At 39.9% G+C, this 25,612-nt stretch overlaps 3 protein-coding genes across 10 annotated transcripts in view; 2 read left to right on the top strand and 1 right to left on the bottom strand.

The window, feature by feature from the left end:
- The window catches only part of LOC412243 (protein split ends), an 82,203-nt gene extending 68,674 nt beyond the window's left edge, over positions 1 to 13,529 (top strand). For 3 of the 5 annotated variants that reach the window (XM_026439420.1, XM_026439423.1, XM_026439422.1), the window contains 6 exons: positions 50 to 9,590; positions 9,683 to 9,799; positions 10,047 to 10,163; positions 10,307 to 11,062; positions 11,268 to 11,426; positions 11,607 to 11,735. In XM_026439420.1, coding sequence (XP_026295205.1) covers positions 50 to 9,590; positions 9,683 to 9,799; positions 10,047 to 10,163; positions 10,307 to 11,062; positions 11,268 to 11,426; positions 11,607 to 11,735 — 10,819 coding nt within the window. Of the gene's footprint in view, positions 1 to 49; positions 9,591 to 9,682; positions 9,800 to 10,046; positions 10,164 to 10,306; positions 11,063 to 11,267; positions 11,427 to 11,606 lie in introns of all 5 variants that reach the window. The other 2 variants (XM_026439421.1, XM_026439424.1) reach the window with 2 other exon arrangements.
- A 2,735-nt stretch (positions 13,530 to 16,264) lies between these two features.
- LOC725167 lies at positions 16,265 to 19,121 on the top strand. Of its 4 annotated transcripts, none has more exons than XM_016911158.2 (5): positions 16,265 to 16,346; positions 16,660 to 16,746; positions 17,178 to 17,675; positions 18,374 to 18,644; positions 18,775 to 19,121. In XM_016911158.2, the coding sequence occupies exons 1-5, from the start codon at positions 16,280 to 16,282 to the stop codon at positions 18,998 to 19,000; spliced, it is 1,149 nt and encodes a 382-aa protein (XP_016766647.1). In that variant the 5' UTR covers positions 16,265 to 16,279; the 3' UTR covers positions 19,001 to 19,121. The 4 variants fall into 4 exon arrangements, with proteins under 4 accessions (XP_016766647.1, XP_006568531.1, XP_016766649.1 ...); XM_006568468.3 differs by having other exon boundaries at positions 16,672 to 16,746; positions 18,775 to 19,086; XM_016911160.2 differs by having other exon boundaries at positions 16,276 to 16,342; positions 16,672 to 16,746; positions 18,775 to 19,086.
- A 1,107-nt stretch (positions 19,122 to 20,228) lies between these two features.
- Positions 20,229 to 22,965, bottom strand: LOC551124 (frizzled-2). Its single transcript, XM_006568467.3, has 3 exons — positions 21,845 to 22,965; positions 21,117 to 21,496; positions 20,229 to 21,028 (listed from the first exon to the last, which is right to left on the bottom strand). Exons 1-3 carry the CDS (start codon positions 22,639 to 22,641, stop codon positions 20,490 to 20,492), a joined length of 1,716 nt encoding a protein of 571 aa, XP_006568530.1. The 5' UTR covers positions 22,642 to 22,965; the 3' UTR covers positions 20,229 to 20,489.
- Positions 22,966 to 25,612: the final 2,647 nt, after the last annotated feature.

The raw sequence follows: 25,612 nt of genomic DNA, 5'->3' as shown, positions 1-25,612 counted from the left end.
ATTCCTTCTGGCGAAGAAGGATTTTATCTAATTCGAATCCGTATCGTAGGCATCACGAGCATCACGACGGATCGCGGCCAGGGACGCCGTTGGTGGACGAGAGGCCGGAGAACTTGGTGCCGAGCGAGCCGAGGCGGTTTCGGGAGAGGAGCCACGACGGCCCTTTGTCGTTGCCGTTGCCAAGGTTCGCTGCCCAAATGTTGAGTAACAACAACAACAGCAACAGCAACAACAACAACAATAACAACAGCAACAACAACAGCAGCAGCGGCGGCGGCGGCGGCATCAACAGTAACAGCGGCGGCCGACCGAGCGGCAACAACTCGAGCCTCGCCAAGATGAGCAGCCCGCCGTGCGCCAATCTGTCCACGGCGCCCAGTCCCCGCACGGCCCCCCAGCCCCCGGCTTCCCCCCCGCCGCGCCATCCCAGCCCAAGCCCGACGAGCTCGGACAGCGAGACGGCCCCCCAATCGCCCAGCCTCGAGGAAAGGATACGCTCCCTCGACGAGAAGTACGAGAAGTGGTCGGGGTCGAGGGCGTTGAGCGCCGCCGGCGGCGACGCCCTCGCCAAGCTCGACGCGACCGCGTCCGAGAGGTTCAGGTTTCGCCACAAGTTGCTCGACCTGGATCTGCACGAGGTGCAGCCAAGCGACATAGTGAAGTCGGTCCTAGCGAAGAGGAGCGTGTTCGACGAGGACTCGAAGCGTTTGGAGAATTTCAGCGAGAAGTACGAGCCGAGAGAGTTCACGGGCGTGATAGGCGTCGGCTCGATGATGGCCGCCACCGCGGCCGGCCTCGCCTCGAGCGCCGCCTGTACCGGCAAAGTCTGTCTGCAGTATCCGTTTCCTAGTCACCCGCCGGTACAACTGTCAACGTCCGCGTCCGTCACCAGCCAAATCGTCGCGACCACGACCACCGCCACCGCGACCATCATCACCTCCCTCCCCTCGAGTTCAAGCTTGTCGAAGGCCGCCGACCCGAGGACGGCAAGCGCGCAGCACAACTGCGTGCACCCAACGCCTACCGCGCCGGTAACACCCGGCACCTCGGTCAAGACTGTCAGCCCCGAGTTACCACCCGTCTCGTTACCGACGATCGGTAACGGAACTGCAGCCAACAATAGTAATAGTAGTAGCGGCGGTTTAGCCAGTAGTGTTCTTAGCGGCAACGGTAGTAGCGCGAGCGGTGTTCTTGGAGCGTCCACCGCGCGAGGATTGGCCAGTAGTAGCGGCACGGCGACGTGCTCCACGACCACCACCACCACCACCACCACCTCCACCTCCACGACGACCGTCTCGACGACGACAACCGTCTCCTCCGCCGTTACACCGTCGAGCAACAACAATGCTCAGACTTCCACCGTCTGCTCAGGGTCGTCGTTGTCGACCACGACGACGACGACCACGACCACGACGAGTACGAGCACGACGGCGACGACGACGGCGACGACGACGACGACGACTGCCATGGCGACGACGTCGTCGTCGACGTCCATTGTCGCTTCCTCCACGATCCCTTCCTCCATCACCACCACGTCCTCTTCCACCTCCTCTTCCTCTTCCTCTTCCTCTTCCACCGCATCGTCCCTGTCGTCGTCATCCTCGGAGAGCTCGCGCTCCAGGCCGAGGAAAGAGGTGGGCGGCAGCCGCGAGGGCAGAGACGGTTCCAAGTACAGCGGCGGGAAGAGCGGGAAGGATTGCCAGAGGAAGTCGAGGAAGGAGGAGAGCTCTGCGGAGGCGGAGAGGAGTCAACGTAACAAGGAGCGGGGGGAGGAGAAGGACGCGGGGACGGCGGGGAGCGAGGTCGGAGACAGCGATAATAGCGGGCATAACGCGTTGAGGGAGAGCAAGGAGATGGCTCGTTACGAGAGGAAGGAGAGGGAGGAGAAGGAGCGGAGGGAGAAGGAGGAGAGGCGGGAGAAGGAGGAGGAGAGGAGGGAGCGGGAGAGGCTGGAGAGGGAGCGGCAGGAGAGGGAGAGGAGGGAGCGGGAGGAGAAGGAGAAGGAGCGGGCCGAGCGGGAGAGGAGGGAGCGGGAGGAGAGGGAGAGGCGGGAGCGGGAGGAGCGGGAGAGGAAGGAGCGGGAGGCGCGGGAGAAGCAGGAGAAGGAGAGGGCGAGGAAGGAGAGGGAGGAGCAGGAGAGGCGGGAGAAGGAGGAGAGGGAGAGGAGGAGGGAGGAGAAGGAGCGGGTCGAGAGGGAGAGGAAGCGGGAGAGGGAGGAGAAGGAGAAGGAGCGGGTGGAGAGGGAGCGAAGGAAGGAGAAGGAGGAGCGGGAGCGGGCGGAGAAGGAGAAGAGGGAGAGGGAGGAGAGGGAGAGGGTGGAGCGGGAGAAGCACGAAAGGGAGAAGAGGCGGGAGCGCGAGGACCAGGAGAGGCGGGAGAAGGAGAAGTCCGAGCGGGAGAAGAGGAGGGACAGGGAGGAGAAGGAGAAGGAGAAGAGGAGCAGCCGGGAGGAGGAGGGGAGTAGGCGACAACCCACCGAGAATCACGTTCATCAATCCGCCTCGCAATCGCAAAATCAAATATCACCAGCCCCGGTGTCCATCAAGCGGCGGTGCTCGTCGCAGGATGGGCCGCCCGAGGAGGAGGCGAAACGGATGAAGATCTCCGAGCACAGGAGGGACAGCAAAGACCGGCCTAGACAGTCGAACAGGAGGTCGGAGGATCGAAAACACCGGAACGATTCTCACAGGTCGAGCCGGGAGAGCAGGGAGAGCCGGGACAGCAAGGAGAGCCAGGGATCTGGCCAAGGGTCCCAGGACAACGGTGGCAGGGAGCAGCAGCAGCAGCAGCAGCATGGTGGCGGTGGAGGCGGAGGTGGGGGCGGCGGGGAGGCGAACAGCAGGGAGAGTCAACGGGAGAACAGCCGGGAGACTAGCAAGGAGAAGCAACGAAGCAAGAGGAATCGTTCGGAGAAGGAGTCGAGGGAACGGAGCCCGAGGGTGTCGCACGAGTCGGATAAAGAGTTCCTATCGAGACTGGACATCTCGAAGCGCAATGATTCCAACTCGCCGAGCGAGCAGGCTGCGGTCGGTTCGAATCATTCGCGAGAAATGCAGCAGCAGCAACAGCAGCAGCAACAGCAGCAGCAGCAGCAACAACAGCAGCAGCAGCAGCAGCAACAGTCTTCCATGAATCTGCACAGCGACGTGGACGATGGCCCTTTATCGACTCACGACATCCAGATGGCCAGACATCCGTCCGCCACTACCGACACGGACAGCGACGAGCCGAAGAAACACTCGATTTTCGACATAGTCGACGATGAACCCGCTTACATCAGCATGTACGACAAGGTGAAGGCACGCTCGACGAAGAACATGCAGAAACTGGAGGAGGAGAAGCGGCAAGTGCGGCTGAAGGACAAGTTCTCTCAGTTGAAGCAGAGTCGAGCGAGGAGGGAGGAGAAGAAGCAGAGCACCTCGTGGGACGGCGACTCGGTGTCGAGCAAGGCTTTGACGGAGGATGAGGCGACCTCCGAATCTGACTCGGCCAGGGCCAAGTCTTTGTCGAGGAAGAGTTCCAGATCCCGAATTCACTCTGATACCAGCGAGGAGGAGGAGTCGTTCAACAACAAGATTCGAAAGGTGGTGAAGACCGAGAGGTTCTTGGAGAGCGACGTCGACCTCGGATTCGCCGATACGGAGGAGAAACACAATTCTCTGGAGACGGCGAACGTGGTAGTGAATAGCGTTCACTCGAACGTGAAGGAAGAACCTCGCACCTCGGACGACGACGAAAGAGTTCCCGTTGCTTTCCGTGGCAATCACCCGGCGATCGTGGTCAACAATCACGAGCGCGACTCCCGTAAAAAGTCGCACAAGAAGAAGCAAAAGCGGCAAAAGAACTCGATATCGAACGAGGAGAACAGCTTGAAAACCGAGCCGTCGGAAACCGTGGCCGAGCACAAGAACAAGTCGAACACCGTGGCGAGCGGCAACACGGATTGTCGACCCAATCACACGTCCGAATCCATCAACGTGTCCACGACCACGACGTCCGCCGCGGCTGCTGCGCTCGAGAATACGGAGGAAAGGATAAGATCGGACAAGAAGCAACGGAATAAGAAGGACAAGAGGAGGGACAGGAACAGTGACGACAAAGCCAAAGCGAGGAGGAAGAGGTTGAACAGGCAGGAGGCTAGGGATTCGCAACGAATGGAGGACATATTCGGTCCGTTGTCGGACGACGTGGACGACGGCCCGTCGAACAATGCTCTTTTCAATCGGTTGGGTAACAACGCGTACGCTTCGGACAGCGACGGTGGCCACAGTCCTGGGTTGGACGTGGAGAGGGCCAGGCGAAAGGCGGAGAAGAAGCAGCGTCGCCACCAACCGGAGGACGAGAACAGCGTGGACTTGGCGGAGGCGGGGCGTGAGATCGAGGCGAAGCTTTTAGGCCTGCCCAATTCGCCGAAATCGGGCGTGGCTTGTACGGAAAGCAACGACCACGATGTGTTTCGCTTCACCGACGACAACGATAGCGTGGAACCGTCCACGCCGTCCGCTATTCCCGAGAAGGTGAAAGAGAAGAAGAAAAAGAGAAAAAAATCGAAGGAAGAGCGTAGCCGAAAGGATTACCATCACCATCACCACCATCATCATCATCATCACGAGAAAAGCGGCGAATTGCCTTATTTGGGTGCGGATCCCAGTCCTCCTAGGGCCAGTAGCCCTCTTGTATCGAAAACGATGTCTCCTACCTTACCTACACCCAGGGATACATTGCTGAGTCCCATTCCGAAAGTGGTATCCAACGTGACGACTATGCCATCGATGACGCCCCCTCCCGTGGTTGGAAGTGGCATCCAATCGGCAAAGACGGAGAAGAAGAAGGACAAGTTTATACCAGGTTTCGGTATCGAGATCGATGAAACGATTCATGACAACGCGGTGAAGAGCATCTCGGAGCCGGAGGAGCGCGAGAGCAATTGTCAGTCGCGCGGCGGTAGGGAGGAAGCGGAGGTGAACGCATCGACAACGCCACCTACGCAAACGGAGGACAAGCCACGAGTCGCCATCTCTCAGGAAGAGACGGAGGACGCAGTCGCTGCCCTATTGGAGGAGACTTTCGGTGGATCGACGGAAGATTTCTCGTACGAGGGTGAGGAAGAGGACGCGGAGGCGGAAGACACGGTCGGAGCGACGGCCGAGGCGCCTCAAGAGGATGTCGAGGAGATGCAACAGGCCGTGGAAAGTTTGAACGCTTCGACGGGAGAGGGGGAAACCGATATGAAACCCGACACTCCTCAAAGCGAGCACGATCTGCAGATAGACACGGATACGGAAGAGGATCCCAACTACGAGACGTTCGATTTGACGCAACCTCCCAAAACGCCAGACATTCCATCTTTCTACAAATCGCCCACGAAAACCATCAACGCTATCGCGCCTCCTCTGGCGGCGACGACGGAGAAGACCATCGAGTCGCGAATCTCGTCCATACCCGTGAAATCGCAGAGTCCACCGCCGACCTCCGTGATCGCGCACTCGTGGAACTTGAACGAGAAGCCGCGAGAAATAGCGAAAACCGTGCAAGCGATGGAAACCGTGGAGACAAACGTGACCGCGGCCAGCCCGGAGAGGATTAACTCGCAGCAGGCGCGTCGAGCTTCGACCTCGCCACCTCCTCAATACAAACAGCCAGTCTTAGGCCCGTGCAGTGTACCGATTACCAGTGAAACTCCTAGAATAGCCGCCGTCAGTCCTAGGCCACCGCCGATCAGTGTGCAGTCCTTGTACCAGAAGTTGCCCGTTTCGCCGCAATCTCAGATGGTACCCATGCGACAAACCTCTCCCCGAATGCAGAACATCCCCGCCGTCTCGACATCAGCCTCCTCGAATCAGACTCCCCTCCCACCTCTGGTTCCATCCAGAATGCCGCCATTGGTGCCGTCGCAATTGTCGCCGAGAATCCTGCAACCGTTGTCACCCAACGGGCAATGGTCTCGAAATTCGGCGCTCAGCCCGCACGTACCGAGCGTCGGTAAACCGTCTCCTCCGCCGGCAAGGATAGCGGTGAGCGTGCCCGTTTCGGCGCACAGACCGGAAGCACCCGCGCAACAGATTTATTCAACGGCTGCCACCCAGCAACCCGTCATTCAACACGCTCCTGGAATGAGAGCTCTGGCGCCTAGTCATCCGAGAGGAGGCTTGCCACCTCTCACGCTCAATATCCCACACCGTCCTTACATGTCTGTACCGCCGTTGGCTCCGGGTGTACAAGTGAAAAGCTCGAGGGATTCCACCCTGGGTGGGAAATCCGTGATTGAGACGTTACTTCCGGTAAATCCTAACGAGCCCCCCCAGCGACTCGAGGAACCGAAATTATCGCCAGCTGTTATTCCAGAGCCCACGAACAAGGCTTCCACCTCGCCAAAAGTTCCGTCGCCGAATCAACCGCCCACGTATATTCCCGAGACGGCGAAGATCGAGATAAACGCCAGTACGTCGAGCCCAGTGTTCGGCAAACCGACCAACATCTCGGACACTTGCTCCTTGTCGTCCAGAAATCAGAAACAAATTTCAGGCGCCATAACGACGGATGGTAATCTGTTGTCCCCGAGGCAGAAGCAAGAAATTTCGAGCCTTCAACTTTTAACTACTCATGTGCCACGCTCCTCAACGCCGAGCCCTGTGATAGTCAGTCACGGACAATCTCACCTAGTCCACAAGTCTGTGGTGCATACTATCGGTGCATCCACCGTCTCTTCGGCCAATCAACCATTGATCAAGACGGTCGTACCCATAGTTTCGCAGCAGATCGCGTCCACGGTACCCGTTTCAGTATCCGAAGAGAAATGCATCATCGCGCAGGCGTCGTTACCTCTTAGCACGAGCAAGAGGCACTCGCCGATAATGCAGAGCAGTCAGTTGTCGAAGCCTCATATACCATTAGTATCCACGGTGTCGCAAGCGATTATAGCTAGAACTGTACCATCCACGGTATCCACGACGGTGTCGTCGCCACCTATCAACACCGAGCAAACGACCACCGAGTGCGTGGAATCGCGACTATCTTCGGACCAAGAGCTGGAAGTGGATCCCGACGTACAGATGGCGCAAACGGCGCAGCCCATGCAACTTACTCCGCCCATACAACCTACACAACCTATGGACATTATAAAAGAAGAACCGCCCGAAATTTCGAAACGAGAAGACACCACGATAAAAGAGGAATCGCGCAGCGAGGAATCGGAACGTCCGTTGAATCAACCAATCTGTACCAACGTGGACGTGAATAATCTTACCAAGGTAGAGTCACAGGATCTTGTCAAATCGGAAAAATTATTATGCACGCCGAAATGTGAATCTAACGATAACAATCTTGTCCCGAAAATGGAAATCGAGCCCTCCTCGGTTAAGTCAGAGTCCGCGAGCAACGAGATCAAGGAAGAGGAGGCCGTGAAAGAGAACGAGGAAGCGGATATGGACGAGGAACCGGCGGAGGATCCGTTGAAAGAACCGAGCACGGATCCGCTCGCCATCGACGTGTCTAAAGAGGATCCAACGGATAGTAAGGAGGACAGTGATTATTGGTCGGCCAAAGAAGTGAATATCGAGAGCGTGATAAAGAAAGTGGACGCGTTGTGCGATGGCGAGGGCAACGACGGTGACGAGGAAACGCAACATGAACAAAACGCCAGTAACGAGACGCAAGAGCAACCGAAATCCAATGAATCTGAATGGTTCAACGCCGAGGTAACCGAAACCGAGAGCAAGAAGAACTTTACGGCGAACGATGATCAAGATGAGGGCGTGGAAACGTGCGAAAGTGAATCTACGAAGAGTCGTCGTGGTAGAACAAAGAGCAGACGTGGAGGAGGTAGCCGAGGTGGAGTAACCACCAGGCGAAGCAGTAGAAATACCGCTACAGTGGTGCATAAACGCGGAGCGAGAACTCCTAGAGGAAGCAAACATCACGTGGAGAAGAACAAATTGCCAGCTGACGTTTACGAGTTTCACGATGACAGTGAGGAAGACAATGCCGGACGGCCACGATTGATTCTAACGATCAAGTCGCCAGTACCGAATTTATCCGGCCCCAATGCGCAACCAGCGACACCTATTGCTGCAGTGAAGGAAGTACCGCCAGAAGAGTTTGTCCCTCCAGCGGCGAACACGAGAAAGTCGAGGAGATTGGCCGAGAGGGATGGAATTAGAAACACGATCGACGATGTGATCGAAGATGTTGTTCGTGGTTCCGCGGTGAATAAGAGTGTGTTAGGAGGATCTGGTAATGTTCATGCTACTAGACGAAGTACTAGGCACAACAATTCGCCTCGTGTACAGGCCGCGATGCAATTGACTGAACCTAGAAAGTCGCCGAGAAGCATGCGCGGTAAATCTGCGCGGAGAACATCCGAGAACGACGATGACGAAGAGTATCGTGAATTGATGAAAATGAAGGAAACACCATCCATACCTCAAGAACTTCAAAACAAAGAGGAGAATGTTCCAACTCCGGATGAAACTCCAAAAGCGGAGGAGACCACTCAAACTATACCAGAACCAACGCAGAAACCAGTTTCTCATGAACCGATGACGCTGATAGATCCGGTGACTGGAATGTTGATACCGATGAGGGAGTCGGAGGAAGGTCAATACATTCCAGTTTCTACGACCTCTGGACAGACGCAATCTGTAAACAGAAACGCGTGCGAGTCCAGAACTGCCCCAGTAATGATGGCGAATACTGTTCCTAACACGAGTGGAGTGTTAAGACCGAAACCACCTCAACCAGAAAATCTAAGTATTTCCGAAGAGCCGAAAAAGGAACAAGTTCAAGAACCGAGCCAAAATCAACAGATTCAACCACAGACCAGCGTTATAACGAAACCACAATCTCCGGTAGTTCAAGTAACCTCTACGGTCAGTATAATTCAATCAGCGACAACTTCCACCACAGTTACTTCTGTGGCTACAACAACGGTGGCGATGCCAACGACATCTACCTGCTCAACTCAGTCGAAGCCTACGAGCCTCAAGGCTCATGTATTAAATGCCAGTAAATTAGCTACACCAGTGCAACAACAAGTGGTGATCACGAAACCAGCAACTCCTAGCGTGCCTAGCCAATCGGTTGTGCAGAACATCGTAAAATCCACTCAACCGATGCAAGGTCTACACTTACAAGTGTCCAGTAATAGAGTGGTCTCGCCGAGTTTGAGCCCACGCAGCAAACAAACACCACAAATTAGCGCGGCGAATGGAAAAAGTCAAGGGCAGCCTATGTCACCGGTTCTCAACAATACTGGTGTTCCACCGAATCCGAAACAACATCTCTTACAAGCGGCCAAACAACAAACATCCGCGATAGTGAATCTTCCTTCTCAAAAATTACCCATGAACGTCCATCCAGCTAATGTAACTACAACACCTACCCCAAGAATCCATCAACCTGTTTCCCAACCAACAGCATTAAAGGCTATTAATGGCCAGCCACATCCTCTGAATCCAAAAACACATTTGTTGCAAGCAGTGGTGCCACCAATGGTCACAGGTGCAGTGGCCAGTCCACCTACTCAACCTCACATGTTGAATCCACAACCCGCAAATGTGAGCTGTTCACGACCTCCAGCACCAAAACCATCAGTAAGAATTTTTTGCTTTTTTTATATATGATATAATAGATTTCAGAATATAAAGTTAAGAGAAAGAAAACTTAATTTCTATTTTGATTGTAGGTAACGGGAACAATGGAACCACCGAAAGTAGAAGTATCAATGTCTGGCTGTATTATGGTTCCAACTGCTAGTCCTCAAGCTCGAGGGGTACCAATATCAACTTATGAAGGGCCATTGGTAAGTACAATGGTCATAATTTGTTATATTTATTATTATTTTAAATCATATATAAAAATATTACAATTATATATATTGTTTATTCGTAATCCATGCTTATTTTAATTTTAATTTATATTAATTTGACTTCATCATCAAGTGTCATATAATAATAAAAAAAAATTTGTGTGTAACTATATATATATATATATATATATATATAGTAAAAATATCAACAAAATAACTAACTTGGCTTGGTTTTGGCTAGCATGGAAGTGCGGGTGCTACTCCATCACCAGGGGGCCAATATGGACTTGTCCCCCCACATCGATCCCAGAGTCCTCCATTGCCTCCACCTGCCCATCATCATACTAATGCTTCTCAGGTACTTACTACGCTAACTTTATTGTAGTTTTATTAAAATGCATCAATATAAAAATGTTTGTAAAAAATGTTTTTACCAAATCCAAAAAAAAAAATTTTTCAAATATTATGAAATGATTTTATTCACAATATTATCGTATTCAGGGTGACGTTGTAAACCACTTTGGAGGTTTAGCAAGAGGAGCAGAGATACCACCTCATTATATGCATCCGCAAATGCTGCAATATCAGTACCTTCGTGCACAACAAGAGGCATTGACAGCTCCACGGATATATCACATTCAAGAAACTCGATCTCCTCATTTACCATTAGATCCTAAACTTGAAACAGGCATAGAAGACAGTCACAGTCCACCATTGGAATTAAGACGTAGCGCAAGAACACCCCAAGATCGGACTACTGATAGTCCTCAAGTAGCTCAAGTGTACATGATGCATGGAACAGTGAGATTGCCACCACCACCGCCGCAATATAATGCTGGTAGTAATCCATCTTTAACTGGTGCGCCAACAGCTGCCAGAGGTGGTTTTTACGAACCTCCACCGGCGCATTTGCGTTCTCAGTATCCTATCGCTGCCAGTGAAGCGCCAAGTGACAGAGCAATTACACCAGATAGGCCTAGAAAACACCAAGTAGTCACTCCACCTCATGCTTCTCAAGTGCCACCACAAGCAGACTCTTTTCAAATGTTATTGCAACGTTATCCAGTTATGTGGCAAGGACTATTGGCTCTTAAAAACGACCAAGCAGCAGTACAAATGCATTTCGTTTTTGGTAATCCCAATGTGGCAAGGGACAGTTTACCGTGTAATAGCGATGGCTCTACTCCACCATTGAGAATCGCTCAGAGAATGAGATTGGAACAAACTCAGGTCGAAGGAGTAGCGAGGAAAATGCAGGTATGTTTTCGAAAATTTTAATTTTAATTTAAATTTTAGATTATGTGATATATTATAAAATATTATTTTTAATCTAATGATATTTTAAAGTTAAAATAATCTTAAAGCAAAAATTAAAAAACGATATTGTTAATATCCTTTCTATTTATTATTATTTATTATTTATTTTATTATTTTATTAATTTATTATTTTTCATTCTTTCAGATGGATAATGAACACTGTATGCTCCTCGCTCTTCCTTGTGGTCGAGACGAGGTAGACGTACTACAACAAAGCAAGAACCTCCAAACCGGATTTATAATGTACCTACAGCAAAAACAAGCTGCTGGAATTGTTAACATCGCTGCACCAGGATCACAGCAAGTATGTAAAGATATAAACTGTACATCTATTATAACATTAATATATTTCTCTCTCAATTACTTATTAATAGCAATTGATAATATTTATAGAATTATTTCAATTATAATATAATCCATATAATAATATATAAAAAAAAAATGTCTTTCATAAAAATAAATACGTAATTGATTTTGTTTGCAGCCTGCGTATGTAGTTCACATTTTCCCATCGTGTGACTTCGCAAACGAGAGCTTGGCGCGAATCGCGCCGGATTTATTGCACCGTGTCGCAAAAATCGCTCATTTGCTCATCGTTATTGCCACCGTTTGAGGCCAGCCAGTGGTCTATTGGATTACAATCTATCTATATTTCTCGCCTTCACGCACTTGTAGGACACTTCGCACGTGGCATGAAGCCTGGAGTGTCCTCCCGACGAAGTGCAGTATCGTACAACAAACGATGAGAGTATTTCCGAGGGAATGAAATGTTTCTCCTCTGGAGTTATATCAGTGACAATCAAACGGATTCTTTTGCGAATCGTGCCGACCTTCTAGATCGTAGGCCTAAAACGTAGGTACGGGGTTGTGTAACGTAAGAGAGGCTAGCACGGTCAATGTACCAACATCACCGAGCGTGTCTTTCTTCTCCAGTTTAATTTGCGGTGACGAGTTCCATTCCATATGGAATGATTCGTAGTTCGCTCATCACTGATGACGTTTGTGAGATCGACCGACATCACTCTTGGTCTTTCTGACAAGCGGATCAGGCACAACCCCAATCCTTAGTGAAGACCTTCGATTGATAAAAAAAAACCACGCGATGTCCTCACTGTGAAAAGAAAAGATAAAGGGAGAAAAAGAAAAAAGAAAAAAAGAAAAAAAAAGAAGGAACAGAAAACTCACAAAGCTCGTCCCTCCTCTAGGAAAACAGTAAAATAATATACTACCGTTACTCTAGATGGACAGTCGATTTCATAAGTAAAAGGATAGCAGAAGATTAAAAAAAAAAAAAAAAAAAACTAACGTACCCTACCACTATAATACACGAGCTATTTTAAGTAAGGCTTAGATATTAATGATACTGTATAAATTATAAGCGAGCCAGCGAGGGCATAACTACTGTGATTTTAATTATTTAACGATATATATCTGCGTAAAGACGAAGAAAACAAAAAAAGTAAAACATAAAATAGTGACCGATTCTGGTCCACGCGGTATGTGATGTGTTTTTTGTATAATATTGCTCTATATAAATACCTATGTATTATATTACCTGTAACAATAGTTGCTGCTGCCGCTGTTGCTGCTGCTGCTCGTATCGAACTAGAAAGTAAAGTTACGATCTAGACTTCTAGTGAAAAAAAACATGCAAAAGGACTATCTAAAATAGTGTTTATCCTAGTGTAATATAATTTCCCATAGCAGGATGTAACATATTATTATCATTATTATCATCTTAGCACTATGTACATTATAAACAAATTTTTAATATTCTTATTTTGATTCTTTATTACTATTATAATTATTATTCATTTTATTATTATTATTATTATTATTATTATTATATCATCACCATTATCATCATTATTGCTGTCATCATCATCACTAGTATGGCTATCATTATTATTATATTATCATTATTACTATTATTATCATTATTGTGTTATTATTACTTATTATTAATTACTACTACCACTACTGCTACTACTACTATTACTATTATACTATTATCACCACTATTACTACTATTATTATTATCACTATTCTACTACTACTATTATCGCTGCTATCAATTATTATTAACGTTATTACATCAGGCTAGTTAGAACGTACCAATCAGCATATTAAAAAAAAAAAAAAAAAAAAAAAGAAGAAGAAAGGGGCTCAAAAGTATGTCATATTGGACGAATAGGATACAGTATGACCGATCTCATTGACCATTGACGTCGCCCCGTTCTGTACACTTCCATCCCCATTTCTCTTATCCTTTATCGCCTTCTGCGCGATGTGTCATAGACTCTTTAGCAATCGTATCGAGGATAATAATGCGCTTACGTGTATAGACCAGAAGTTATATTATATCACACGGAGCCGTGAATGAAAAAAAAAAAAAAAAAATACATTAAGTAATATAAAGAAACTTACCTATTTACGATATTATTGCTGCTGCGCATAGAGCGCATGCCTCTAGAGAATAACCTTATAAAAGTATTAGGGATGGTCAAAACATATTGTTTCTTGCGACCACGTTCAATTGATTCGAAAAATCGATTAAACGAACATTGTTGTGCACAGTTTTTCCCCTTCTAATTTGTATGATATACAAAGTTCTGTAATTATTAATTAAATTTTAATTATTCATTTTTTTTTTCTATCGAATGATATCAAAATGATATATATATGACCTGAATTGTATATTGATATTGTATTATATTTAGTAAATACATCCTCGGTTGTTATCAGATTATTTTTAGTACTCGTAATGCGAACAATATATATTGTCCAAAATCATACGCAATGTTCTGACAATCCCTAAGAAACGCGATTAATTTAAGGCAACGCGGATACTCGTGGAGCGTGTGCATGTACAGTGTAAAAGATGCGTTGTGCATATGTACAGTGTAGAAGTATAAGTGAGCGAGCGACGATGCGTTTAAAGAAAAAGCATATATATTACAGCTATGATTAAGTATACATAATAGGATGCGAACAAGATGTTCACGTTGCGGTTTATTTCGTTCATTTTTTTATCAGTTATCTTGTACCATTTTTTGGTTCTTTCATCTCTTCCCCCTCTATATCTATCTTATATTTTTTTTTTCGATATTTTTCTCCTCCTTTTAAAATAGTTTTATATATATATATATACATATATACATAGAAAATTCAATTTTTCCGCGACGTGTGTGTCTGCATCGTGTCTTATCTATCTTGTAAAATATCTGTGAATATTATGATTTAGTTTCTTCCTATTATAGGCTACTGGTATACAAAAAATGTTTATGTTACTACTTACTTAAGAGAAAGAAATGTACAGATATCACCATTTTTGTTTTGTGTTTTACTGTAGTTATTGATAATTATATGGATATTAACGATAATAATAACTATGATTAAAAAAAAATTCAGCACGGCTCGACGCGTCATTTTTGAAACCCGTTAAAAAAAAATATGTGACGTTTAATTTATACGCGAGATTCATAATGGGGATGATTTGATTGCTTACATGATTTATCGAATACAATGAAAAGAAGGAAACGACAAAACATTTAAAGCGTTTATCATTATAAGTCTGTCATTTAGAAGTTTAGAAGCTGGACTTCATCATTCGAGAGGTAAAAAAAATAATATAATACGTGAAAATAATACAATTCGTAATTTATTCGAATCTTGTGTGATATATTATTACCATGTTTTCTATATTACTTTTTCTATTCGTATTGTCGCCTATTTAATAATTCTTAAGTATTTGTTACGAAATTCAAAACATGATTTATCTTTTTTCTTTTCTTTTTTTTTTTTTTTTTTTTTTTAATAAAAATAACTGATCGTATTAAACATTGCAAACGTACGAGGGCTGATAAAAATTAAAAATGTTCTTTTTTCGATATATTGACAATTTTTCGCCCTCTTCATAATGCCCACAGTATTAAGATGCATTTCTATATTACGCTGCTTGTAATTGATTATAAAAATTTTTCATATTATTTATAAATAAAAAAATATAAATTTTAAATTATAATTACATATATAATTAGATATTTGATGTTATGAAACGGGATATCCAATATATTTTTGAGTCAATGTATTTTCAGTATGAGAGTCTTCTTTACAATTCTTATATCCGACGTTACCGACTTAGAATAAGGCAACGAGCACTATGGACGTAATAGAAAATAGACGTAGATATGATATTTTATGCGATTTTTTATTTTATGTTCTTAAATATCGATCTTGAAAAAGAAAACGAAACATTACTTGCACTCTTTACGATTTGTTACATATTTCTATATTTCGCAATATTATTAAAAACAAACGTATATATCTAGGAAAAAATTAATACCATCGGAATATAATTCTCTTGAAATCATTGAAATTTTATTCGAAACATTTTTTAATATTATGAAAAATAAACGAAATATTCCAGATAAAAAGTTATGAAATATCCGGTAAATATCCTGAAATCTCTAGAATTTAAAAAGTTATGCAAAAATTAAATATTTATAAAATCAAGAAAACTATTGAAAAAATTGATTGAAAGCTGAAAAAAGATGGCAACTATAATTATACAAAAATATTTCTCAGGTAAGTATATTAAATTTTATAAAAAATTTTAATTCAGAATTTTTGGAAAAATTTTGCGTACTACTTTCTGTCAAATTATATTCTCCTGATAGAAATTTCGATATAAATTTAAATATTTGAATTTTATATTAATATAAATATAATTTGATAATAAAAGAAGAATAAAAATAAGATGAGAATTGGTCATCAATATTCTTTTGAATGCAAAAAATATTTTTTAAAAAATTAGAATAAGAATGAGATTTATGAATTATCGCCATCTTTTAATTGTTTTTGGAATAATGATTTTTTAAAGAAATATCTTTGACAAAGATGACGTTAGTAATCAATTCTTCTTCTATTATTTGTTTTCCTCTATATTTGTATTTTATTTGACACATTTCAGAGATAGCGCTGATTCCTGAATTTTTTATACTGTTTCTATTTTTCTTTATTTAAATACTAATGGATGAACCTTTCTCCTTTATCCGAAAAATTTATTTGTTATTCATTATTTGAAAAAAATTCAGATACGAATCGTTATTATATTATTATTATTATATATATATATATTGAATTTCTCTTCAAGTGATGATATTGACAGAATGTCAGATCTATTGTATACATAGTCTATGTCTATTCAAAATACTTATTGTAAGTATGTATCAATAGTTTATAATGTTTTATGTATATATATACATATATATGTACATATATAAACTCTAACCGGTTTGTATGATATTTTTACATTATTACATTGTTGATTTCTTAGATTAATATGTATTCAAAAATTATATATGTATAATAAGTTGTAGGAATTGTTCTTAAAGGTTAATTGTTTCATTGAAATTATGCTGTAATATTATTTTTTATATTTGAAAAGGTATTTATTTTATATAATATATATTTTATATGTAATATAATATATCATTTATATGTAATGTAATATATCAACAAAACTTGCTCATAAGAATGTTTTGAAGAATTTAAGATGGCGCTATTACGAATCAGCAATTCACCTAATTTATTAACAACTTTATCACAAATCTCGTATACAGGTATGAAATTTATATTATTATTTTTATTATTAATTAATGAAATTAAATAATTAAATTATATTTGTATCAACAAACAAATCACCATATATATTTTCTCTTTAGTATATTTAAATTTATTATAAAATTTTAAATATAATTTTAATTATAAAAAAATATTATAAGTTATATTTTAGGAAAAATTATATCATATTATTTTATATTAAATTAGTTTTATACTATAATTATTTCACAAAGATATTAAATATTTTCATAATGACTATTCCATTTTAATAGTTATATAATGTAATTATACATTTAACAATACATTTCTTAAAGTAATTTGCGTATATTAAAAATTAAGAAAATATTTTAAATCTTTGTAGAAATTTCTTATATAAATTTCTGAAATAATTCATAAGATTCTTTAAATTCTTTTTTTTTATTTTTTTCAGCACGTACGCCATTAGGTGAAATACAATACACACGATATGCATCTGCGCATCGTATGAAAAATCTTCATATTACAAGTGTCCGTCGTTATCCTGATCCACCCACTATACCGCTTCCTACAAACATTTCTGAAATATTTGCGAACGAGACCGGCCGATTTACTCCTGAAAGAACACGAGACATTGCCGCACCGATACTACTGTATGGCAAGAATGATTGCACATCATTTTCCTTGGAACAATTAATAAAACCGAAAGAACATTCGAGAAATTTGGAAAACTGCAATGACACGCATATAGATTCATATGATTGTTTTGGAACGGTCAGTTTAAATGGTACGATGCAAAGCAATGTACCGAAACCATTTTGTTCCAATGGAAAATCGACACATTTGAATATGCCGGGTGGTCAATGGGCCAGAGATGGAAAATTTATCGCCGAAGATATGCAGAAATCGCATTATAGAAGCAATCGTTTAGAATTGAAACCGAATAAATGCGGTTAGTAAAACTTTGACGAAATAAGTATTCGACCGATTGTTTATAGTTTCTACATCAAAACATTAATATATGGGAATTATATTAAAAAGAAAATATTTTTTTATTCGCGAAATCTTTTTTACTACTAAGTTTTTTGACATTATTACTTACCAAGTATCAATAATAAATGTTCTAATTAATCCTTTTACAATAAATAATAAAAAATTGATTATATATTTCTATGATTGAAATAGACAAAAATTATATAAAAAAATTCAATTAAAATCTTTCATGAAAACAATTATTCTATAATGTCAATTATATTAGAAATTTATTGAAAGAAGAAGAATAAAAATGATTATTTTTATTACATTCTTTGTATGCTGTCACGTATACTGTCAATGTATATTGTCAATGTATATGCTGATTTAAGTTAAAATCAAATTTTGAAAATAAGAATTTTTTATAGATTTATTAATATTGATAATAATATTTTATAAAACGAAAATAAAATATTTTAAAAATGTATTTGTTACTTCTGTATAGTGTTACAATGGTTGTTTGTATATAATAAATATATATACAAACAATATACAATAATATAATGTTTGTATATATTCATGAATTGATATATAATGAAAAAAATCAATTAAACTTGTACTTATAAGAAAGTAAATTGTCAAAAAAGTATTGTCTGAAAATTGTAATTTTTTACTTAGGTCTAATAAGTAATGTCACAGCGAATAATCTTTTCCAAGCAATGTACAACTCAAAATATATCTACAGTATGGGATATTCAACAAATAAATCATTAAATAATTTATCAAAATCTAATGATAATCAACAACAACAGGAGATTAAAGAACAAAAATTGTTGAGCAAGAAAGAAAGATTAAAAATTATAATAAAGGATTATGGAATTACTATTACCATATTTCATATAGGAATTTCTCTGATATCTTTGGGTGCTTGTTACGCAGCAGTAGTTAGGTTCGTTTTTGCAATTTTTTTCTTCTTCTTTGATGTTCTTATAAAATCTTAATATTTTTGAACGTTATTTAATTCTTTTCTAAAAACAAGGTAAAAATTAAATGTACTTCAAAAGAAATATTGATTTCAGAGGAATAGATTTAAAGCCTGTCATTCAAAGCATTTTCAAGTTAGAAAATGAACAAGTAGAAGGTATCCTTGGCAATTCGTCAACTTTTCTGGTTGCTTACGGTATTCATAAGTTACTAACGCCCATTCGACTTTCGATAACGTTAGGTACAACACCATTTCTTATAAAACGATTAAGAAAACTCGGAATTCTTAAATCTTCAAAGGAAATAAAATTAAATACATAGAAATAATAATGCTTAAGTGGCTGATTCTAATTATTTGTACTATACGCTTTGTAATCTTTATAATTTATAAAAATTGTATAAGTTAATTTGATGAAATAAACTTACATACACATATAAATCATTTATTTTTATGTATATATTCGGATTTATTATATATAAAGAATATAATAAGTTGTAATTACTTTACACAACGTCACGTATATTTCATGTATGATATTTAGCGCATCTACGATAATGTAAGTACGGCTGTTTTTATTACAATAGTTTTACTAGTAAGTTTTTCTTTGATTAATCGCCGTAAATACATATGACATACACAAAAGCTCGGCAGTTTCAATGGACGAAATTGATTAGTTATATTGGAACAATGATTGCGCTCGGTACGCAAATTTTTACCGAGAATTTTCGAGTCGACTCCCACTTATCGAGCCTTCCGACATTTGATTACGTATAGGAAACATACGAAAATGCCAATTACTTGGCAAACATGTATATGTACATAACTTTTAAAAAATATATTATAGTACATAGTAAAATTAACGTATGTAAATATATATACAATTCAGTTAACCTAGAGTAGTACACACGTCTTATAATTTTATTTTATATCTTTCAAAGATATATATATACTTGCCTCAACTTTATCCTATAAAGGCAAGATATTTGTAAATGCATTAAGAAAAGAAAATATCATCAAAAACATTTTTAATAAAATTCTTAAATGAATAAAAAAGTAAAAAAAAAAAAAAATTTAAATATTTTTGGAGTCTTATAATTAAATATCGTAAAATATATTTCTAAAGCTGTTTTATAAGAATATAAAAATTGTTCGCGAGATTAGTAAGCGTAATTGTTTTCAATTTATTAATGATCAAAACCGAAAAATAAAAAGATTAAAACAATGAGACATGATTATTTTTTGTGCATAGTAGAAAAGTAGAATATTTATAAACATTGAACACATTTTTGTAAACAGTTTGAGCATTCATAACTTAAATGATGAGCTATTGTGTCGTAATGAGATATGATTTCTATTAATGAAAAGAAGAAGAAATTATTACTTAAATATGATGCAAAAATTGTCTAATAATACTTGCAAACTAATCAATGATTAGTTTTAACATTTTATACAGTTCTTCTACAACTCTTATAAAAATACAACAGAAAGATTCACAAATAGCTTAAACAAACATATAAATCATTTTGTTAAAAAAATATTTTGGCACAGTACATTTGTATATCTTTGTTACTCTTTATAATGCACTGATAAGATATAAAAATAATACTAAAATGCATATTTCGTTACTCAAATCTCTTTCCGATAAATTAAGTTTAGTTAACATTATATATGAATCGAGATATTTTATCAAATGCAATAAAATACATATTTTCATTTGAGTATTCTTTGAGCGTGACATTCAGTAATTCGATATGGCAGTTTAAAAAGGCAAAATTTTTTTGTTTTTATAGCATATAATTAGTTAAATTTTTAAACATACGCCTCAGCACGACGTCCTTGTATGTGATTAAAAAACTGTCGCCAACTAGTCAATGTTTTACTTGACCATACCCAAAAACTGCTTGTTATACCAACAATCATAGCCATTAAATATTTTATCATGAAAACCTCGAATTCTGGACGTCTTCCAACATCGCGAGTACGCTCTCCAACGGGACACGGCATCGAATATAAAGATTGCGGTCCAGGTCTTGAACACATCTCCATATTCCATGTCAGCATCCATTGATCAAAATAGGCTTGCTCATAAAATAAGCAGGCAATGACAATCAATGCAGGAACTATGTATAACACGGAAAATATGCCAATACGTATCATTAATTTTTCTAATTTATCAGTCTTTGTACCATCATGTTTCATAACAGTACGTATACGGAAAAGAGAAACAAATCCAGCCAATAAGAAGGCAGTTCCAAGTATTAGATAGACACACAATGGTGCCAAAACAAATCCACGTAGAGCTTCAACATTCCAAAGACCCACATAACAAACACCAGATAATATGTCTCCTACAAAAATAATATGATTTATTGATTATTAATCAAAAATATATAAATTATATTAAATAATTTTTGTGCCCATGTTTAAATGACTTACCCTCTACCTTTCCCATTGCAAGAATAGTAACTGTTTTTATTGCTGGAGCAGCCCAAGCAGCTAAATGAAAATACTGTGAATTAGCTTCTATTGCTTCATGACCCCATTTTAATCCAGCTGCTAGGAACCATGTCAATGTCAAGATAACCCACCATATACTGGATGCCATTCCAAAAAAATAAAGTACCATAAAAAGTACCGTGCACAATTCATGCTTGGTACCTTGCGTTATGGTTGATGCCATTTGAATTCTCATATCTAAAGGAGGTGGAAAAGGTTCTCTGCATGCAATAGAATTGCCAGCTGCCCAACCAATCACATATGCCAATGCTACCATAAGATAACATACTGACAAAAAGATGATTGGTCTTTCAGGATACCTAAATGTAATATAATATATTATAATACTTTATAAATACATGTATGTAATAGAAGTATGAAAGTTTTTCTTTTTTTTTAATGTTATAATATATTGAAATCTATTACAATATGTTTTATAAAAAGAGATAGAATTTATAACTATTCATGTACAATAATTTAAATTCATAATTTTATAATAAATAAATAAGCATATGTTTCTAATTAATGAATCTAATTATTATTATTTTAATTAAAATTAAAAGTATGAAATCAATTAATAATGCATAACTCCTTTTGATCATCCTACATTATTATTATGCTAATGGTCTATTATATGTATTAGTATGAGACAATCAACTTTTTTTTACCTGAACCGATCTGTGTCAATGAGAAACGTCAGAAAGGTGAAAAAACAAGAAGCTGCACAAACGGATGCCCAAGTACCAACCCAAATCCTTGAAAATCGTCTTTCTCTCTCGGTAAAAAACATTCCGTCGCAAGGTGCGCCGCAATTAAGCTCAACTTTATCGCCAACCTTCAGCGAATAACCGAGTTCATGCGGGACTTTGAATTGCATCGGGCATACAAAACCAAAGTCCCTTGCGCCAAGCATAAATCCGCTACCGTAAGTTTTTGGTCCTCCGGTCCAGGATGGTTGAAATTCAGCTACTGGCATACGTGGTGGTGTATATACCGGTGGCGACGGTTCCGGCGGTGTGGTCTCATTATGACCTACGCATAGTTCAGGGCCACCGTTTTCAGGTAACTTGGAACAATCGAGATTGTCCGGCCAAGCGAAACCGAAACTGTTCATCAACCGTTCGCATCCTGCACGAGCACTTTCGCATAAAGATCTACACGGAGGTATAGCTCTATCGATAATGGTGCATACAGGCGCGTAAACTGTGCATAAAAAGAATCGAAGATCAGGGCTGCATTTCATTTTAACCAAGGGCGCGAATTGATGTACTTCTTGGCCGGCATCTTCTTGTTTTTGATGGTTCATTAAATTTGGCATAATCGTCTCGTTGTACGGTATATTCATGCATAAATTGATGGTGATCGGTTCGCATCTTCCGTGATGAGCCAACGGATCTTTCGTGTGAAGAGCATTGACACTGAACACGGCCACCGAAAAAACATAGATCGCGTAACGCGGAATCATTGTTGCGTATCGTTTGTCGACCGCCACTTCCGAGATCAATCGTCACGCGAAGTAGCTTTCGAGAATACGCGAATGCACCACGCCTTCGAACATCACCAATGAATCGTGCGAGACATAATAATACTGAACGGAAGAGCGAGGAATTAAGCGTACCTAGCGACTATGATGGACGCGACCACAGTACTGTAAACAGAACATGGCGAATACGTTCTGAATAGTAAGGAAACTCTTGAAACTGATGTGTATTACTGCTGCCATCTATCAAGATATATCATAACATTTTGTAAATTGCGGGAAAATTTTTGAGTCTATTTTCAAACGTAAAGCATAATTTTTAGCTTATTTACCAACAAATTTACGAATAAATAAATAAAAAATAAAATGTTTGATATAATATGAGCTATATTGATATAATATTATATATATTATATAATTGTATGTAATGTAAATATTTTAAAATATAAAATAAATATAAAAATAAAAATATAAAATGTATATAATAATAAAAAAATGTAAATATTTTATTGATAGGAATTTTAATTGCTATAAAAATGATTCTATAAAAAATTTTTAGGTTATAAATGAAAAGGCATGGTGTCAATCGATTCATTTTGATTTTTATTTCTTTCCCGACATATAATGCACAATACGTTCCATTTCATTCATTAGTTGTAATGTTTATTCATCGCAGATGATTAGCGTTGTCGTAAGTACTATGGTTTTGTTATATCTTTTCTTTTAATTATATAGTACATACGTGCTCGTGAATTTCGTGCACTTTTAGACGGGGTCGCACCTTCGGGCGGGTTCGTCATCGTTATCTCCATAATATATAACGGTAGTTTTTCCAAGTCTATGCGAGTTGCCCGAAATACGATTCACAAACGGCCTCATTATCGTAAACAAATAAATAATTTATCTCCTCGGAATACTCTCAACTTGAATCGTCATATTAGACGTAGGAGGTCAGCCTTACGATCTTACGATTAGTAACACTTAAGATTCAATACGGAAGATTGAAATATGTCGAGGGAGCCACTGTTTCGTCCTCTTGTAATTTCAAACGGTATTTAATATATCGTTCTACCCATCATAAAACAAAGGAAGTCTGTCGTTAATCGAAAAACTTATGATCTGATAACATTAGATATCGAATTAACATTGCATCTGTTTTACTTGTCTCTCGTTTATCCTTCTGATTGAAATCAACAATTTCTTTTTCTAACTCGCATCGTATCAAGAAGAAAAAGGTCACTTTAGTTATACACCACATACACTCTGCTCGAGGAAGAATAAATCATTTATACGAATATCTATGTATCATAATATGTATATATACATTTGTATCAACGTCACAATTTATTACGTAACATAATAACGAGGAAGACGACTGATAATGGTAGATTTGAAATTTTTTATAGTAAGGGTAGACAAGATAAGTAAAATAATTTAGGGCACAAAACTGGTTTATGCAATATTATCATATACGTACATATATATTACATAGTATATATTAAACGCTATATCCTTTCGAATTTATTATCAATGATATAATTTTCAAATGGATCGTATACGTTCGTTGGACCTATTATTTTTCCATTTTCGTTTTTTGAAAAAGAACAACTGTTTGTAGGAAGGAAGATTTAAATATCATTTGGGCGGTTTGAAACATGGATGATTGGCACAAAACACTAGATGCTTCGCAAAGTGTACCGTGAGACATCTACCGTGAGTTTCACTTTTTCCTCCGAATGATTTATTTGCACTTCTCACTGCTAGTGGGGCGCGTTAAGAATGTTCCGAGTGAAATGTTTACAAATTATGGCACGACCTGCGCGCGGTTTATCTTAAAACGTCCCAGAAACGTGAAATCATTATTAACACTTTTAAGTCTTTCTTCTCGAGTATTCGTAAATTTATATTAAATTTTTACATCTTGTGTATCATCTAGATCCGTTATCGTTAAATCGTTAAAGTTTATAACTAATTAAATACTCGTACAACAAATCATAAGCATTCGTTAGAGTTCAGTCGATCGTGTAATTCTATTAAAATAAACACATTTGTATTTGGAAGAAAATGAAGACGAAAAGTGGCTCGTGTTTTTACCTCGACAGAAGTCGATTAATATCCTCTGTCCGTATACAATCGTCAAAGTGTGCACGCAAATCTTGTTATGCACATACATAGGATTAAAATTATGGTATACGTACAGAGGTTTTGCTGGCAAATACGCGCCTGTACATAATTACGTGCAAAATCCATTCGCGCAATGTCAGAAGAGAGTTGCCTCTTGAATTGTGAATTGTGCTTAGCTCTTTGGAGGTTAGGTTATACACGTGAAGCACCCGTTTCGAATCACGTGACGCTCGAAGTGTATTTTCATCAAGATATTTTTTCTATTAAAAAATTAGAGGTAAAATATAACATCTAGATGACACGGTTAATTTGATGAAAGCTTTTTCGATTTTTGATGAGGTTAGAATTTCGTTCCGAATATCCCTTCAAAGAGTTAAACCTATTCGCTCGTTTCGAAAAAAAAAAACCATAATTGATGCAATCGTTATTTGTAATAAAACGATGTGTATAATTTATACATCTTTCTTTGATTAGCACCGAACTTAATCACTAGTCAGTTTACGTACGCGTTCATACCTGTATAACAGTGCCCACGCACGATCTACTCTACTAATTGTAATTATGTGTTTAAAACTTTGAGTGAGTGAAACGCAATTCATTCTTCTGCCGTTGCGTCGTATGACACGCAACAAGTAAATAGAGATTAAAATACTTTCGAGACATTCGAAAAAATGGACAGACTTTCTTGGAATATTCAGCAAGATTAATATATATATATAATGCTCTCGCGTTTAAATTATCGCCGGCGCGCATTATATCATATTTATTCGTACTTCGCGCACGTATAGATATATTTTCATCTATTTATCGATCTATCTACCGTCCTTCTAGC

The sequence above is a fragment of the Apis mellifera genome, linkage group LG3, assembly GCF_003254395.2.
Source record: "Apis mellifera strain DH4 linkage group LG3, Amel_HAv3.1, whole genome shotgun sequence".
NCBI classification, from domain to species: domain Eukaryota; kingdom Metazoa; phylum Arthropoda; class Insecta; order Hymenoptera; family Apidae; genus Apis; species Apis mellifera.
Note: the sequence above shows the minus strand (reverse complement) of the source record. Positions and strands in the feature narration are given on the sequence as shown.

Excerpts from the sequence above, each read along its gene's own strand:
- LOC725167 (XM_016911158.2), top strand. The coding sequence starts at position 16,280 with ATGATATTGACAGAATGTCAGATCTATTGTATACATAGTCTATGTCTA. Across the intron at positions 16,747-17,177 it reads ATCACAAATCTCGTATACAG|CACGTACGCCATTAGGTGAA; the intron begins GTATGAAATTTA and ends TATTTTTTTCAG. Across the intron at positions 18,645-18,774 it reads TGTTACGCAGCAGTAGTTAG|AGGAATAGATTTAAAGCCTG; the intron begins GTTCGTTTTTGC and ends TATTGATTTCAG.
- LOC551124 (XM_006568467.3), bottom strand. The coding sequence starts at position 22,641 with ATGATTCCGCGTTACGCGATCTATGTTTTTTCGGTGGCCGTGTTCAGT. Across the intron at positions 21,497-21,844 it reads ATTGACACAGATCGGTTCAG|GTATCCTGAAAGACCAATCA; the intron begins GTAAAAAAAAGT and ends TATTACATTTAG. Across the intron at positions 21,029-21,116 it reads TGCAATGGGAAAGGTAGAGG|GAGACATATTATCTGGTGTT; the intron begins GTAAGTCATTTA and ends TTATTTTTGTAG.